Here is an 18,329-nt window from a genome sequence, read left to right on the forward strand (position 1 = left end):
TGCAGATGTGACTCAGAAAACCGTTACCTTGGCAATCCACTCCGAGGAACCTGTTACTGTGAGTAATTCTGCACTGGACAAAGACACACACACACACACACACACACACACACACACACACACTCCGAGGCACCGTCTTGATTATTCTTGGCTATTCTCTCCCCGCTTCTTTCTCTCTTCTTTTTCCGCTTCCACTCTTCCGCTCAGGGCAGATGGAGCATTTTAGCGCTTTGGCACCAGGGGCGCATGTTCGGTGACAGAATGACTTGTCGTGAAAATGTCAAGTGCATCAGACGGAGTGAGTGATTGAGCTAATCAAGGAGATGGAGGAGTGAAAACTCTCCACTCGGCTTCTCAATCACCCACCCACTCATTCATTTATTTAGAAAGTTGACTAAATGTTACTTTGAGTGTGAAATGTGCGAGGGTAAGGGACGCAGGGGGAAAAGGTGACACCCAGGGCTGATGAGTGGTCACACATGACATATTTGTGCTCTGTGAGTTTGTTTGCATGATGCGCTGTCCTTCACGCTGCTGCCGTATTCCTCTCTTTCAACAATGACACTGACAACAGAGCCTCAGCCAAGGTTTTCTCCTTTTCTTTTTTTTTTTTTGAAATGCCATTGCCTGACAGCTGGCTCAATGAGTGGAAGACAAGGACCGAGAGCCCACAGCTTGCTTTAACCTCTGCACTCTGTCCAAACTTCTTCTCAAGCTCTTTTATACACTCCTGTAAACATGACACCCCTGACTATCTGAAAGGCCATTGAACACGGATTAACACTCTGAGATCACGATGACGTTATCCGACTCACTTCACTGTGTATCAGCCAACTTCTCACTCTAACTGTGAGCCCACTCCCGTCTCAAGATCTGTTAGCTTTATTAAATCCCTCTATTACATACACACATAACTGTTCATACTAGTGCTGTCAGGCGATTAAAAAAATTAATCTAATTAATTACAGGATTTGTTATTAATTAGATTAATTAATCGCATTTTAATCTCATATCTGCTTAAGGTCCCAAAATAAAAAAATTGAACTTCAGGACATTAAAATTACATTAAAAGACATTAAAAAAACATTAAGAAATAAGGTGGGAATATATACAACACATTTTTAGGTACCCTGAGGCATAAGGAACACATGAAAAAAGTGTTGTGGCTCTATCTTTACAAAATCTACACAGTCCTGCACCTAAGGTAAGCTGATTTGATTTTTAGGACGGTTTTTGCTTCTGTCGCATTTTTACTTGATGTGGACTCAATTTTCACTGCAATATGAACTTCTATACTTCTATGAGGTCAGGAGAACCAGGGCTAAAGGCTAAAAACTGTGAGGAACAATGTACAAAACACTTTTTTCAAGTCTTGGATCAAAGAAAAGTGAAGTATTTTCAGGTTTACATGCTCTGAACACACAAACTGTTGCTCATTGATGCAGAGCAGCCCCAAGCTGAAACATGACACAAGGAAGATGGAAGGAACTTTTCAAAGAATTCTTTAGATTTAAATACAGGACAAATATCGATCATTCAGGGCTTGTTTAATGCAGTAAAGAGTGTAGAATTATCTGTCTTTTACAGAATTGAGCTAGAGAAAACGGTTGATTTTCAGCAGATTTCCAAAAAGGAAGTGTGAATAAACAAGATGTGGACACACTCTCTCTCGGTCTAAAGCATGTTGCTGACGTCAGGTGTAATACATTCAGGGACCGTCGGAAATTTGAAAATCTGACGAGAACCCTACTTTTCCAAGTAGGACAAACTGTTTGTATATGCCAGACATTTGAAAACAAGTGTGTCTTTGAACACCCCGCGGGTTTTGGATCCAGATTAATCTGCGTTATTTTTTACAACGCGTTAATTTGCGGTGTAATTAATTAATCTAATTAACGCGTTAAAATGACAGCCCTAGTTTATACTCTTTTTTTTTTTTTCTCTAAAATATTTTTATCGAAAACATAATACAATTCAACATCTCATCATCTCCATTCAAAGAAATACGAATTTCCTTTCCCTTTTTTTTATATGAATGCATACGTAAACATGAACGTATACACTTACAGAAAAAAAAAAACATTTAAAAATTTGGAGAAAATAATAACATTAAATCAAAATTACAGATTACATTGTAATGAACAAACAATGAACCTCCACCACCACCACCACCACTGCCCAGGTAGAACCTCTAAATGAAATAAGAAAAAAAGGGTTGCCATTTTTGGAAAAATTTCACAGTGCATCTTCTCAATGTATTTCTAATTTTTCAAGTTTTCAGAAAAACATGACATCTTTGAGCCATTGGGAGATAGAAGGGCATTTAGCAGACTTCCAATGCAACAATAAAGAACGTCTTGCTATTAAGGAAACTGTTCATACTCTTAAACAAAATGTGCATAAACCAGCGTCCCTGCAGATCCTTAAAGTCTTAAAAAGCATTGAATTTATGAATCTAAAAAAAGGCCTTAAATGGCCTTGAAATGTCTTAAATTGATCTTTAAAAGTCTTATAAAATGTTAACACATGTAAGTATGATAGTAAATAGGCCCATTGATGTGGTTGCAGATGGGACTCTATTAATTGTCCCTAGCCCTATGTAATTAATGTGCTAATTTTTACCATTTGTGTTGTGAAGTTGGTCTTAAATTTAAGTGTAAATGACATTAAAAAGTCTTAAAAAGCCTTGAATTTAATTTGCCTTAAGCTGAAGGAAACCTAATAAAGAATTTTGATTCCATATATAATATTTGTAGCTGTTACATCCTTTATCCATCCATATTTTATCCAGCTGAGTCAATCTAAAGCAGCTGTAGTAATTACCACTGTAGTTTCTTAGATCATATTTGTGGATATGATCAAGCTTTAAAAGTACTTTTTACCCAACTTGTCATATTTTTTGGCAGCTTAACCATCAAATTTTGTGTCAAGATATAACTGAACTTACCTTAAATTGTTCCAGACTAGAAGTGCAGCAATGTGGTGACAATGGTTAATGACAAATTAATTTCTCAAGACTTTAATTGTGTCTGTTTTCACATTACTCATTTTTTAAAGAGGGGGTATTTTGATTTGTTTTTAGCTTTATTCTGTCCCTCTATAGCCCTCATTTACAACTCAAAACATTCACATTTTTTTACACTGGTGTTTTGTAGAAGCCTTAGAAGCTTTAGCGCTTTGTTTCAGCTGCTGTCTCTTTAAGGCCCAATTTACACAACAACATTTCCCCCCAAAACGCAGAGAAAAAAATAGTGTTTACACACTTAGGGACTGAAAATGCTGTAGTAAGCATGCCAGGCCTGTAGATGGCGCTATAACTGTCTTGTCCAGAAGCTGCTTTTGGTAGATCTTCACTGAAGTAGAGTTGAGCCGATCATCTGGTGTATGACAAGTGCAGAAGTGGAGCAACAGATGAAAAACAAGTCAGCAGATTTAGCAGAGTGAGCAGCACAAGCACAACATGGTAGTCTGTGACAATGTACTATTGTATGCACATGCACAAAAAGGAGTGAGACATTCATGTTTCCACTGAAAACACCAGCTTACAGTTTTCACGGCATCAGTAGTGGCAGCTGTTTTCAAATGTTTGCATTTTAGGTCAGCCAAAATGCCGTTTCCATGCAAAACGAGAGTCCAAAATGCAAAAATACTGTTGGGTTTCATCCTACAACATGTTGTGTAAACAGCCCCTAAAGCTCTCCACTCCACAAACGCCCTTCCCTCTGATTGGCCAGCTTTCAGGGGGCCTTGTTGTGCAAGAGTTTAAGTCATAAACCAGTTAGTGGCCCCCTTTTGTGATGACCTCATCATTTCAGCAAGTCTCGTGCAAATCTCATGAAGATTCTTTTGCTATTTTTGGAAAGGACAAATTTCGTTGTTTTTTTTTTCCCGACCCTATAGACATGAATCAGTGTGAAAATCTGCATGCGTTTAGTATGGATATCCAGCACTGTTACTTTTTCGCCATGCTTACAATATGTAATAATAAAAAGGTATAAATGTAAAATGCATAAATGTAACAATTCAAACTTTCAGTGTTTTTTTTCTGGAATAGATGACCAACGTTCTGATTTACACACTGCCATTATTGATTAATCATTTAATAATTAATCTCTGCATGGGCTTTCAGATCCTGCTGACAGGGCCAGGTAGTCATACTTGTTCCCTGCTTGATTGCTCTCTGATTGCAGTCTTTAGATTTGATTACAGACGTTTTGACCTCACTCCCCATCAGTCAGTTTGTCACTTCAAAGTTTATTTCGACCAAGTCACACCGAGTACATCTTTATATGATCATGCTGTCGTAGTGGTCCCTTTAAGTGCTTGTCGCGCACTTTAGAGTGTGCATACTCCTCACTTGACATTTTAAGTTCAGTGAAGTAAGACTTTTTTCTTTTTCTGTTTGGTTTGTGAACAGATAACCTCCTGATCGACTACCAGTTCACCTTCAGTCTCATCCAGGAAGATGATAATCACTACACTGCCATCAACTTCATGGCCTCACCTGAGCAGGTAAAGGATTCATTCAAGCATTTCATACATTGAACAGGGAAATACTACTGTTTGGTGTTTCTTGCTCAGCCAGTAGTCACAACTTCAAAATAAAAGTCTGGAACAGCACACAAATTTTGAGGTGACATGGAGTTTGTGTATCAGTTTTTATGTGTCATTTTTATGTTTTCTGTCCCAAGGCGAACAAGAACTTGGACATGTCCATTAACGCTTCTAACAACTTCAACCTCAACATCACCTGGTCTGTGGGATCAACAGGTACATCTTCTGACTTGTATTTAATTCTAGTTCTGTAAAATGTCTGCCTTTTTTGTTTTTCAGCTTATTTGGTCTGAAACCTGTTAATTACTGTCTGTCGTCCTGTCAGTCTGGTTTCCATAAAGAAGTCATTTAGACTAAAGTTGTAAATTAAGCAGATTCAAAGGGGCTGTGAGGAGTTTGAAAGTGATCTTGAAAAAGTCTCCTTTCTCGATACATGCCTCAGTGTAATCCAGACTTTAAAATGAGATTATCAGCTCCAATATTGCTGGTTACAGGTTATTTTAAATCGTTACTTCTTAGCTTCCAGTTTGGATTGACCAGGATCATAGTGACTTGCTGCACGTCCAGGTTTCTGTGGCAACATCACGCAGGCTGATGAAGATCTCTGTGTTTTTCTCTGCTGAAAACGATTTCTGTGATTAATTTTGTAGTGATGGTGGACACAGGAGCCTAACTGTCAGACAGAAAAAGGACAGAAGAGCAGAAGAAAGCTAAATGGGAGAGTTATACAGCTCGGACTGTATCACTGTATAAAACAGGGGCTAAACTGTTTGTGACAATGTTCGTTCCAACCCACAGTCAGCAGTTATTCTGCAGTGGTCTGTTCAAACTTGAGAGTCTATCAATAAAATGAAGAGTGAGGTTATGTTAGCTCTGATTGGTGGATAGCTAACCAGGATTTACTGACGTTGCACATTATAGACATGTCTTCAAGCACTGGGCTGCCAGCTGTGCTAAATATAGACAGCTACTAAACTACATACAAACTGACAGTGTTTACTTGTTGTCACGTTAGCCTATAGATGCGTCGGAGCACTGGGCTGCCGATAGCGCTACATGTAGCCAACTGCTACAAAGTTTGCTTGATGTCACGTTTCAAACCGTAGCGCTACGTAACTGTTCTGATAAATACCTTACCTGAGCAAGTGTCCAGTAAAAAGTTGCCTAGAACAAAGTAATTTTGTTTTGATCCGATCTCCATATAATAAAAAAAAACACACACACACACCTAGCTAAAAGTGATTTACAACAGTGTGTGGAAACTCCGGGCCACAAGGTGGCGAGGGAGTGCAATTTATACAGATCCTTCTTATAGCATCTTTAATAACCCCCATTATTTTGCGTAATGAGTAAAAGTATCCAGTCACAGTTTGAAGCCAATCTTATTCCAGAAACATAACCTGGAGCAAAATCATGTGGAGTAACAGTCAAATAATTTAGTCTAAATTTAACAGCGTTGTACCCTCTGTTGTCAGTGTGTATTGTGTCACTGTTGACTGGATATTATAGGTCCTCTGAGGAATTTGCCCAAGGACACTGCAGTGGTCCAGTGGCACCGTTTATCCCCTGCCCTCCCCTCCTCTCCAGTCATCGACCACTCTCTGTCCCCACAGCTCTGACATTTTCCAACCACTAAGACGTGTTAACCCTCCCTGCAACCCAGAACGCCACCTTAACCTTTTCGGAGCAGCGTCATTAATATTTGAAGTTGGGTCCTCTTTTATCCACAAAGATATTGTGTCTGAGAAGGAGCCTCTTCACAATTGACGGAGAGCGTGAGGCGCCTTTGGGTGGGAGGAGGAGGGTGATTTCAATTAAGATAAACGTGCTCACGTAGCCACAGTCAAGCTGTCATTTTCACTTCTTTTGTTTCAGAGCTGTGGGCTGGAATGTCAATTTTGAGGAGTGGTATTATGAGGAAGAATAAGAAATGACTGGAAACATTAAGATAAATGGGAAACAGACTCATTAAAGACTTGAGCTTTGATTTTAAAATGAGTATAAATGGTACATGAAAAAAAACATTGAGTTAGTATTTCTGTCTTCAAAATATTAATATTTACCAAATGTTATTATAATCCATAGACTATGTGGAAGTCGACCCAGCCCCCTTTAATTTCTTAAGTGGGGTGTTTAGAAACACCCTCTCATTCTGCAAACTGGTGGAAAACTCTCGAGTCTTTATTTATTTCATTCTTATCAGTTCAACTTGGAAAAAGTTGCCATATGTAAAGTGTATAAATGAAGAAAATGCACTGCATGGAGATTTTTCTCCCCAACCAAGCTGTAAACATGTTTGATTCTGCTATAAAATAGGCTTTTATCATGGAACCTAATGTGGTTTCCTTGGCTTTTGGAGACACCCTCTGGTGGACACTTTATGAACTGCATTTTTGGCTTCATTCTTTAAAACTTGTAACAGTTGGTTCCTGTTTGGTTGAAGTATGTGCAAAATGTATAAATCTCCAGCCTCCAAATAGCCGATATTCCCTTCCCTTTGCTCTCCTGTTTCAAATGTTCTAGGCCTAAATGAATGCGCTAGAGAGCATCCCAGAACGTTGAACTTTTGAGAACAGAACCCAGTTGTCAAACATTTAGAAAGTTGCATAGACAAGAAACACTTTCAAACCAAGCAGCAAATCCTGAACTGTAAGAAATGAAGCCGGTGTTGAACTGCAGTTTCTCGAGTGTCCACTAGAGGTTGGCTCTGAAAGCAGTGGAAACCACATACACCAATTCAAAAACATTGTTTTTAAAAAAAGAAAAGAAAAAAATGTTTTGCATAATTAGACTTACAGAAGAGCATACTGAAATTGTTTGCTCTCAAACTGGCTCCACTCTCCTTACCCCTTGCTGAGCTTGACCAAAGTTAAGCTGTATCATCAGATCCAACATGGCGACCAGTAAAAGATGGACTCCAAAGCTCATCTTCAAAAACTGATGGGTGATACCCTAAAGATTAGATCCAGTCTATGTTTGTCTACCTTTTGTCCCTCAAAGAACATTTCGCGTCCACCATCCAGGACTTTTATCAAATATTAGATTAGTTTAAATCCACCTTCTGTACAGGAAGAGCATCCACCTGATTAGAATTAAACAGAAACTGACACAAACAGAATTTGTAGTACATTAAAGGTAATCTGTGCTTGTTTTTGTGCTCTAATCTGTGCTTAAGGTCCCTTAAGTGCTAAATGCATTAACAAGGAACATGCTTATGTGACTGAGTCATGACCTATAGACAGCAGCTATTTTGTCCCTCTTCAAAGCCACGTTTTTCCCCCATATCTACTATTTAATTTGATCTGCATGTGTAATTTCATATAATACTGCGCTCTTTTTTATTAAGGTCAGCTGAAATACTAACTTTAATGTACTTAAGACATAATAAATGGTAATGGGAGCTTTCCTGCTGTCCTAAATGGCTGTACAGACCCAGTAATGGATTCATAATAATATGTTGCAGGATCTATAGCTCTTTCTTTGTATGTGGGTGAGCTTGAAGAGGGTTTAAAAGCAAAAGTCTAAATGTGAACTTTTACCCCCCAACAGCTGGAACCATCTCGGGAGAGGAAGTGCCCATCGTGTCCAAAACGAACATCAAAGAATACAGAGACAGCTTCTCCTGTGAGAAGTTCACCTTCAGAAGTAACCCCAACATCACCTTTTACGTCTACGTCAGTAACTTCTCATGGCCTATCAAAATCCAGGTGAGGACTGTGTTCACAACCTTCGGACAGAGATAACATAGTGATCTAATTATCCACACGCGAAACTCTCATGGATGAACGATTGATGTAACATACATGCAGAGAGCAGGAGTAGCCATCTTTGCAGATGCAGAGCCCCATTGTTACTCAGCTCAGGGTGATTTCAAGTGCACTTTATTCTAATTACAGATTTAATGAGCGATGGCTTGCATGCAAAGGTGCACAGCTGTTTTTTTCAGTGAGCAAAAGCGAAGCACCATTTATCCTTTCCCTGCTCCTCTACACGGAGGAGATGGAGGCTTTAATGTGGTGAACAAGATTTAACAGTGAGGAACAGAAACCTTTTTTTAATAGAAAACATAGATTAAGATTTGCCTAAAACATCCATGGTTTGGTTTTCATTTGAGACAAAGAGGTTACATCAGCTAAAGGCCACATAGGACTAATGTGATAGTGAGAGTGACTGAGCCGTGACTTAATAAGAGAGAAAAACACTGAAATTAAGAGAGAACAGCAGGCTGTTACTCTTTCAGACGGAGGCAGTGCTATTTGGCTGTGATTATGACAAACAAATATGGTCTCTGCACAGACAGCATGACAGATGACTAAGTGGGTATAACTGAGTAAACAGAGTTTTACATTTACCAATTGTAGGTGAAATTAAACTTTTCTCTATAAATTAAGATGCTTTAATCCAGTAGATTCATCTTATAAGAAATATTTCAGAACAGCCAGTTTCCCTTTTTTAAAATGTCATCGAGATGAAATCTAAAATAACAGTTAGCTGTATTGCTCTGGAATAGATTCAAATATAGTGAGAAATTGTGGCTGAGGGATTGTTCCTGATTTTTTTGGGAATCTTTAAAGGAACTAAAGGTTTTTTGGGAAACATCCCCACCCCCTAAAAAGTTATGGAATTAAGGATGGGCAATATGACCCAGAATTTATATCATGGTATTTTTCTGTCATTTGCGATAACTGTGTTTTATCATAGTTTTCCAACATGAAAGAAGGAAAGTCTTTCAAAACATGATTCTGACTCTGTTCTGTGTTATGTGTACACATCCTATCTATCAGATGGAAAATGTCCACTATTGTGTTTGAGAAAGGCCTTTGACCACATTGTGCTTTTGGAAGACAAAAACTACATTATTCACTTAAAATTGCTTATTTTGATGCCACTACTTTTGATTAAAAAAAAATATTTGTATCACATTTTAGGTTTTGAGGTTTGATCATAGACACTTTTCCATCTGGTTCAGTAACTTTGCTCATTAGGCTGCTGTTATTACGCGCCTCTCTCAGCGGTGTTTTGGCTCGCTGTGTCGCTTTCTACAGTTCTACAGTTTCATTTAGCAGACGCTTTTGCCCAAAGCGGCGTACAACACAAGCAAGAATTTAGACAGAAGGAAAAACCTTTATGCACACTGGTAAATGTTTACTTCCTCTAGTCAACCACGTCACTGACTCAGTGCTATTGGCCTTAAAGGTGTATGCGCAAATTTTCAGAATGGCTGTGATAAAAAAAAGTGCAGTACTGTAATTACTGTGGTCATTACAATACTGCAAAATTCATTTCTGGGCAGCATATTATACCGGTGACAGTAAAGAAACCGCCCACCCCTACATGGAATCCTTGAAATAGTCTTTGTAGCCTTGGAAACTTTCCATGAAAGTTTTTTTCGTTTTGTGATTTATGCTTAAAATTTCCAGAATTTTTGCAGATTTTTCCAGAGGCTTTAGGGACAGATAAATTATAAAAGAAAACATTTTTAAAAACATTTCTCTTCAATTTTTAGTTTTCTTTTCTTTTTTCTTTTTTTTTAATAATTGTCTACAAACTTTGGGGACTTACTTTAAAAACTCTGAAAGATTTTTTAAACAATAAAGCAAGCATAATAATAATTTTTTAAAGAGCTTTCAGTATTTTTCACAATTTTGAGGGGAATTTTACTTACAACATTAAGATTTGTTTTCTGTTAAAGATTTAGCCTTTCCTGAAAAATTCAGTATGCTTTATTCAAAGGCATGACTGAAAAAATAGCTATGGGTCAAATCCCATTTGAGTTATAGCTGAAAAGAAGCTCAAAGAGAATCTCAAAATAGCATCAGGGAAGCTTTTAACAGGGTTCCAGGTAAGTGATGATGTTGTTTCATATCCACTGTAATTTAAAAAGTCAGTTGACTTCTTACCAGTTCTGAACATAAACATTCAAAGAGAAAATACTGATAAAGATCTTAAAAGTGCAAATACGTAATGCCAAAAAGACTTTCTGAACTCTTTTCTAAAAACACTTGAACTCTGGGTAGATTTTTGCACTCTTAACCTTTTTGATTAGTTTCAATTTTGTTGCCTCCAGAAAACTCATTCACACTCCAGTGAAGCACTAAGGTGCCTTCTCTTCATGGCTTTTAAATCTTCTGTGGAGCAGCAGACCACAATGAGCTGGATGAACTTTCTGTGTAAATGACTTTGTCATATTTTGGTTTTATAAGAGTGTAATGCGATTCAGGGCACTGTAATTCCATCTCTAAAAGTGCATCCTTTTTAAACAGGTAACAAATCCAGCACTCAGATAGACACTGTTCTCATTCTAACATTAGCTCACAGCTCTCTTTTCCCTAATTAGTTCACTTCCAGGTATTGATTTTTCATTTTTTTGTCCCTGCCTTTCGTAGGGTAGATGTTTGGACCATGGTGGGGTAATAATATCTTGGGGTCAGGCAGCTCAGTAATAGTTCTCTATTAGATTTCCTTTCCAACAGTCACTTATTTATCACAGAGCGGCCTGAGCTGTAAAAGCAGATAGCTTCTGTAACTGGATACGGTTTCTCTTTCCTCTCTGCCTTTATGATGCATTGTTAGAGCACAGAACTAGATGAGATAAAGCAGAATTTCACAATGCACTCATGAGCGTATTTAAAGGTCTGAGCCTGTAAAGTAACTTTAAAATGTGGGCAGAGATAGCAAGGAGAGCTTATTTTTTTTCCTGTGACGTCATCATCTGTGCGTATTATTTTCGTCCTCAGAGAGTGTAACTTAAGTCTTCTAGGACGAAAAGTACGTTCTCAAATGATGCGATTGATCGGTTGAGATTGATGACTTGGAGCTGAGTCAACCTCAAATGTATTGCTTTGACCTCGTATTATGTGAAACGCTGGGCTTTTTGAGCACCAAATACCGCCGTCAAAGCCACTTAAAAGGCTGAAAAACATCTGTACAATATGTGCTTTTGAGTAACGTTAGTCATGTCAGCGAGCATCTCATTTCAGATCACTGATTTTTATTTTTACGCTAAAAGGCTGAAAAAGTCAAAGATAGGAGGAGTTTGGGAGAGAATCAAAAGAAAAAAAAAATTAAAGCCCAACCATAGAAGCATCCAACATAACACAAATAAATCCTTATATATACAAGCATAACTTCTACCATGTTGCCAATCATCATCGTGCTCCAGATGACGTTATGTTTGTGAGCCTGCATGCTCTAAGGCTTAACTGCCTTCAGAAATTCTACAGTAGATAATGACGAGTCACTGTGATGTGCTCTACCAGATGTGATTTAGCTGCTAGGATTGTATATAATCCCTCTTTAATGAAGGTAAAAAAGTAAAAGGATTTCTGGATCGTTAGTCACTGGACATGCTGTTGACATAAATAAATTAATTAGCTCTGTTATCCACCCCAACAGCAGATGGGGTCTTGTCGACATTATAAAAGGGAAAATAGTCATTCAGAATTGTATTTAAAAGCTAGTTTCGCAACAAATTGTACAGGAGAAACTCCTCAAAAATACCATGGCCAAAAAGAAATCAGTCATTTACTCTGCTTTAGTTGTTTTTTGGAACAACTTTATTGAATCACAACACAAAACAGTAATCCTATATGTAGAATAGACCAATACTAGGATAAGGGATGTTCTTGATAGCATCAAAAATACACACTGTTCTAACAAAAAAATGAGTATTTATAGTATTTAGGGCCTAGAATGCCACTTACATGTTACATCTAGTGCATTAGGCAGGGTTGTTGCTTTGGTGGCCACAGCTATAATACTCCACTACCCTGATATAAACAAGCACAAATCACAAATGACATGGAGATAAAACTGTACCATGGCTTGTTTTGCTAACTGCTCACGTAATTCTCAGAGTATTAATGTTGTCCGTTTGTCTTTTTGTCTCTGCTAGATTGCCTTCTCCCAGCACAACAGTATCATGGACCTCGTCCAGTTCTTTGTCACATTTTTCAGGTAAGAGGGTCAACCATTGTCTTTTGTCCAGAAGTATTACCCAGAATCTGACCCCCTCCCACCTCTTCATCTTCCTCCCTGGCTTCTCTGAGCCCATTGAGTTGCTTGAGCCTGGCTGTGTTAACAGCCTGCACGTAAATGCTTTTTGTATCTTCAAGGCACCGTTTTTTATTTTCTCTTCAAGTGGCAAATGAGCTGCCAGGAACCATTTAAATAGGTGCATATTGCTCTGTGAGTGGTATCTGAAGAGAAAGCAGGGGTGATCAAGATATGAGGACTCTTAATGATTTGTCACGCTGAGTGCTTTGATGGAAATCTTTTCTCATTGAAATCTTTAAAATGAGTTGATTAAGTTCTCTGAAAAGCACAAAAAAAACCCTGAATGTAGGATGAGAGTATAATTGGGAAATTTATGCTTTAAGAAAGATACTGGCCCTCTCTGAATAGCTTCAAAAGATCTGCAGTGACACATCTCTCTGAGGGGCGGTCCATCACAAAGGCTTGGTTACTGAAGGACTAATCTCAGCATCTGTAGTCTGTAACACTGGGTCATAGGGGAATGGCAAATCTTCAGCTTGTGAAAAGTAACCTGTGAAGAGTTCCCCTGCCATAACTTACAATAATCTGCTCATATACAAAGTTCCTGTTCAGACAAAAGCATCATAACAACACAACTCAACTAAACAGATTCTGGATGCAGAACTTTACAGTTTATTAACCTGCACAAAGAACAAAATGGAGTGACAAAAACAAAGAAACAGGTCAACATCCAAGGCTAGCAATGGGTGAGGTGTCAGTAGGGGTGGGTACCGAATTAGGTACTTTTATAGGTACCAACCAAATTCTGTCAAAAGTACCGGGTACCAATTCCCCAAAAATCAAACGGTACCATGTTAAGGTACCTGAACGCATCCTTGTGACTGTGAGGGAATGGAAGAGTAGGTGATTTTCTATGCTGGAAATGAACACAGCATTGCAAGTTTATATATTGAAGAATAAATATGTTAAATTGAAAAAATACATTTTTTATTATTAAAAAATATTTTTTTAACACATAAACACAAAAAAGTACAGAAAATTGGTACCATTAAGTACCGGTACCGATTAATAGGTACTGGGCATCAGTACCATATTGTTTCACATGTGAAAGGTGTCAGTGGGCCCCTGAAGACAAAATCTTACTTTGAGGGAAAAAAATGGAGTGCGTATCAGAAAATCATGTGAGAAATGAGTTATCTTGTGCACAAAGGAAAATCTTTCTGATAGGGAAAAGCGACTATCTCTTGCAAAAAAAGTCTTTCTTGTGGGGAAAACTTCTTGTGTGCACAAGATATTATCTTGTGGGTGCCAGAAAATTCTCTTGTGAAATAAACTATTACATTATCTAGTGCATGGAAACATTCTTATTGGTAAATGTTGTATGTTGTGCACACTGATATCAGTAAGGGGGAAACTTTTTATAGAAATTGACTTTTTTGACATAGTGCCGAAGCAGCTCAGCGACATGACCCAGGTTCATAAATGTTGTTCATAGTAAGTCACAAAAACATACAAACCCTATTATATTAGCACACTCACTGTATTGTGCTATCTGTGCTATAACTATCTTGTGGGAAAATGTTGATATATTGTGCATACAAGATAACAGTTGAGTAGGAAAAGCTTGTGTTTTGTGTGAGTAAATACAGAACACATTCACACCCAAAAGTTTCATTTCTGCATAAAGTAGAAACTCCCACAAGCTCCTTATAGAAGGTTATCTTGTGTACACAAGATAAAAATGATCACCACATCGGACTTATGAGGGAAAAACAAAAACAAATGAATGTCCTTGGTTGGGACAGGTATGTATTTCCAAAACGGTTACCGAACTGTGATATTTTGAGAAAATGTTGGTTTATTTTATTCCAAGGTGTGCAACACAAGCTGTGATTGACTAACTTATTATCTGTGTAGCTGTCAAGGTGGAAATAGAAGACAGTCTTTGCCCAAGGCACCTGCCCATCATCGCCCAGACCACAATAACTTTACCTGTCACACAATCAGTTTATCTCCTGCCTCCATGTGCTCGTATTACAGTTGAATAGACAAATTCGGGAATTCTTGCAAGAAAAGCTGAGAAGGGAAGGGTTTGTTCTTTAATCTAAAATGTAGCTGACAGCTGTTAGCTTCATCTGCACTGGAATTGGGGTCAGAACATGGACAGCAGTGGAAGTAGTGGCAACAGTTTTAGTCTTTGAGACAGACATAAAGCACCGTTTTTAAAGGCACCCTAACGATTTCATAAAAAACTTGTTAAATCCAGCTCTACATAGTTTTTTTGTTTATAAAAAGAATGCTTTTTTAAATTGCATGGATTTTACATTCATTCATTTTCATCTCATGCACGCTTTCTAGTCTTCCCAAGTTTTTCTCTGCCTCCTTGTCATCTGTCTGTTTCTCACTGACCCACAAACTCAGGACAAAGTGAAAAAGGCCTGATGCAGTCACAGGAGGTTGAGTGTGAGTCTCCATGTGTGTGCATGAGTGTTTGGAGAGCTTTGGAGGGCATGAACCTGCGGGAAACGTAATCAGCCTGATGACAAAATGTCAAATCAGCCCACAGGGTTTCTGGACCTTGTCATATGAGAGGAAGAAGGTGGAAAAACGACGGCATGAACTGAGAATGATCTCTGTTTCCTCCCACTGCTGCTTTTAGCTCTGTCTTTGTCTGAATACTTATTTACATTTTACGACAAGCTATTCAGAATCTTTTTACTTCTACTTAGCCTCTTCTTCATACTGCTGCCTGAGGTCGTCTAATCACAAATTCTAAAAATTCTTGAAATTTTCAAAGTCAGGTGTAGATATATATGGGTCAGCAGATCAGTTGTTCCCTGGTGTTTTATACTGTCCTTAGGACTGGAGCCTAATCAATTTGCCAAATTCAGCCAGTGGCGATTGCTCTAAGACTGCAAGGGAAGCTCAGCTTCTCCTAAAATGTCCCTAAAGAAAGTGGTGATATGTTCTGCTGTGTGTACATTTCATTGACAAAATATGCGCTAGAATCCCTTCATCTTTTGTTCAGAATCAGCTCCTATCACAGGTTACTGGCTCCACCTCCTCATTCATCTTCGCAACGTCTCAGCGCTTAAACGCTGAGCGTCTTCTGACTTCAGCAGGGAAGCATAGAGTGGGTTGTTCCACTGTGGAAAATGGACAGTCATTGGATAAACGCTGGGCTTAGTCCCATCGGCCGCTCAGCGTCTCTGGGGGTCTATGAGGCAGTGGGCTGGCCTGGACGCTGGGCTTCTGCATGATGATTGGATGATCTGTCTGAGGCTGAATCCCTTTTTTGATTGACAGGGAAATGAGCCAGTCGGCGATCTTGAAGTATAACCCTCCACCAGAGCATCTTCTGAGTTTTTCTGGACTGATCCGGAGGCTTTATCGATCCGCAGCGAGTTTACCTTTCTTAAAAACGACAAGCATTGAGAGAACACTGGTAAAATCCCTGGAAAAAACACCTGTTTGGCACCTGGTTCCTTGAAATGGAACACAGGGTAGAATTTACGTTTAAATTATGAAACAAATTTATGATGTAGGCTGGAAAAAAAATGAGCTTCCCCTCCCTGACTGACAAGCAGCCGCCACTGAATTCAGTCTTAACCACACCTAGACTAAAATAAATGGCATTGTGTTTTTCCATATCTTTAACATGAATAAAATGTAACGTAATGTACTAAGTGTGAACAAATTTTTGCTACATGTTGATATCTCATAAAAATCCCTGAATCCTTCTGTCAAGTTCTCAGAACAGTCCATTAAAAAAATAGAATAAGATCTTGATGAGACTTGCTGAAATGATGAGGTCATGGCATAAGGATGTTCTGACTGGTTCAAGTGAGTTGAAGGGGGCGGGCCTCAAACACCAAGGTCTACCCATCACTCTGCCCCAGATAGGCCTCTGGAGGGCTGGCCAGTTAGAGGGAAGGGGGCTTTTGAAGCGGGGTGCCTTAAAGAGACAGAGGCTTAAATAAATTGTTTCAGACTCGGTTGATTTAGAGTTTTCTGAAACAGCAGTGGGAGGATAGGGAAGCTATAGAGATTTCTTTTTGGAGCTGTAATTCATGTAAAGCTACTACTGGGATATCAGAGGGCCAATTTGAAGCCTAAAAAATACAGTACCCCTCTTTAACTGTCTGAGTGTTGAAGCTTTGTAACAGAATGCCATGCTAAACTTGTAATGGAACTGCTGCGAGTCTTTAGATGTGTCAGGTGTTAAAAATGTGTTTTAATCCAGCATGTAGAAAAAGTGCATTCATAGACTTGTCCTTAACATGCATATATAAGGAGTACAGTTGTCCTCATTTCTTATCCCGGAAGAAATCACTAAGATTGTCCGAGCGGTCTAAACGTGGCACAGAATGCAGTAATTGATGTATTTAAATGTCTCCCCTTGCGGTAACTGCATCTCTGTGATTATAGAAAGAGCATTTAGTGAAAAGAAAGCAACACTGAGTTCAGTTTCCTGCTGTGAAAAGCCAATTTCATTTTGTTACGTATAGAAGATATATCCTCAGAAAAGTTCATTTAATTTTACTAATGAATAAAGTGATAAAATTGAATCAATTTTAAACCTAATCTGGTTTGAAACTTGCACCTTATCAATTTAAACTTGCACAAGCATCTGTAAGGAAACACTGTTACATTTGTCCTTCACTACTTTTTAGAAATCAAACGTGAACGACTGCAGGACTCTGTTTATTAACAGCAAAAGGAAGAGCAAAGTGGATTTAAGCTTCTTTGTTGTCAAAGAAAATAGCAGTGATAAAAGGCAAACATCTGTCTAAGGATTTCTCTTTTTCTCTGGAATGAAAATCTCAGTGAAGCTCATAAAACACCTTCCACACCTCATGTTATCTTCAAAGCTGTCAAAGATTGTGCAAGTTCTAAAAGGGTTCCCTGCACGGGCACTTTGGAATTAAACTCCATGTGTGATGCTGAGGTGTTTGAACACAGTTTTCCCTCCTCTTGAAACTACAAATCTCACTTCATGTTTTTTTTCTTTTTGCATGGTGGTCCCCTCCCTTTTTGGTAACTCCTTTTGAAAAGTCTTCATTTCAAAGTTATCACAGTCTTCAGAAGCGCTTTCTTTCTCTTCAAAGATTTACCTCCATGTCGCAGGTGTGAATGGCAAATTGAAAGACGGTTAAAAAGTGTAACGAATGGGCTCCTGAAACTAGAGCTAGTCGTGTGCATATCAAATCAAACTTCCTGTTTTAGAGATGTGGCACGTCCCTCAGCATGAAGCCTCATTGGTTGGATTACAGCTGTGTTTCAAACACATTCCCATCACCCTATGGTTGCTTCTGTGTTCCTGAGTGGCAAAAACAAATCCCCAAGAACAGATCATCTCTTCAGCACATGATGGTCTTTACATCCTCATCCATCAGCAGGATAATGAAGTGGAAGCTCTCAATCAGTCATATGTTTCTATCTCAGGAGGGCTTATATCATGCTGAATTTCCTTTGACTGATGATGTTTCTGTTGGGTAATTAATCGAAGTAATCGGCCAAAATATTCAGGCTATAAAAGATGAATATTCCGTCTCTTCCTCTTTGAACAGTCTCTTCTGCTTTGTCTTTTTATGAAGTTAGCAGGAAAAAATGTGACATTGAAATACATTTGGTTTTGTTTGCACAAAAAAAAAAAAATCAAGAGAAAAAAAATGCAAAATGCACAGAATCCAGAAATGATGTGTGAAGGAATACTTTCACTGTGTATGTCCAAAGAAACAAACATCTTAGATCAGATTCTCTCTAGACAGACGATAACT

At 38.5% G+C, this 18,329-nt stretch overlaps 1 protein-coding gene across 1 annotated transcript in view; it reads left to right on the forward strand.

Annotated features, from left to right (window-relative positions):
- The window catches only part of atrnl1b (attractin-like 1b), a 101,248-nt gene that overhangs the window by 55,367 nt on the left and 27,552 nt on the right, over positions 1 to 18,329 (forward strand). Inside the window, exons 21-25 of the mRNA XM_074662603.1 lie at positions 6 to 58; positions 4,418 to 4,512; positions 4,692 to 4,770; positions 8,104 to 8,261; positions 12,449 to 12,510. Of these exons, the coding sequence (XP_074518704.1) occupies positions 6 to 58; positions 4,418 to 4,512; positions 4,692 to 4,770; positions 8,104 to 8,261; positions 12,449 to 12,510 (447 nt within the window). The remainder of the gene's footprint in view (positions 1 to 5; positions 59 to 4,417; positions 4,513 to 4,691; positions 4,771 to 8,103; positions 8,262 to 12,448; positions 12,511 to 18,329) is intronic.

This window comes from Halichoeres trimaculatus, unplaced genomic scaffold (assembly GCF_033239565.1).
Source record: "Halichoeres trimaculatus isolate MK-OKI-2021-1 unplaced genomic scaffold, fHalTri1.1 fHalTri1_scaffold_23, whole genome shotgun sequence".
In the NCBI taxonomy this organism is placed as follows: domain Eukaryota; kingdom Metazoa; phylum Chordata; class Actinopteri; order Labriformes; family Labridae; genus Halichoeres; species Halichoeres trimaculatus.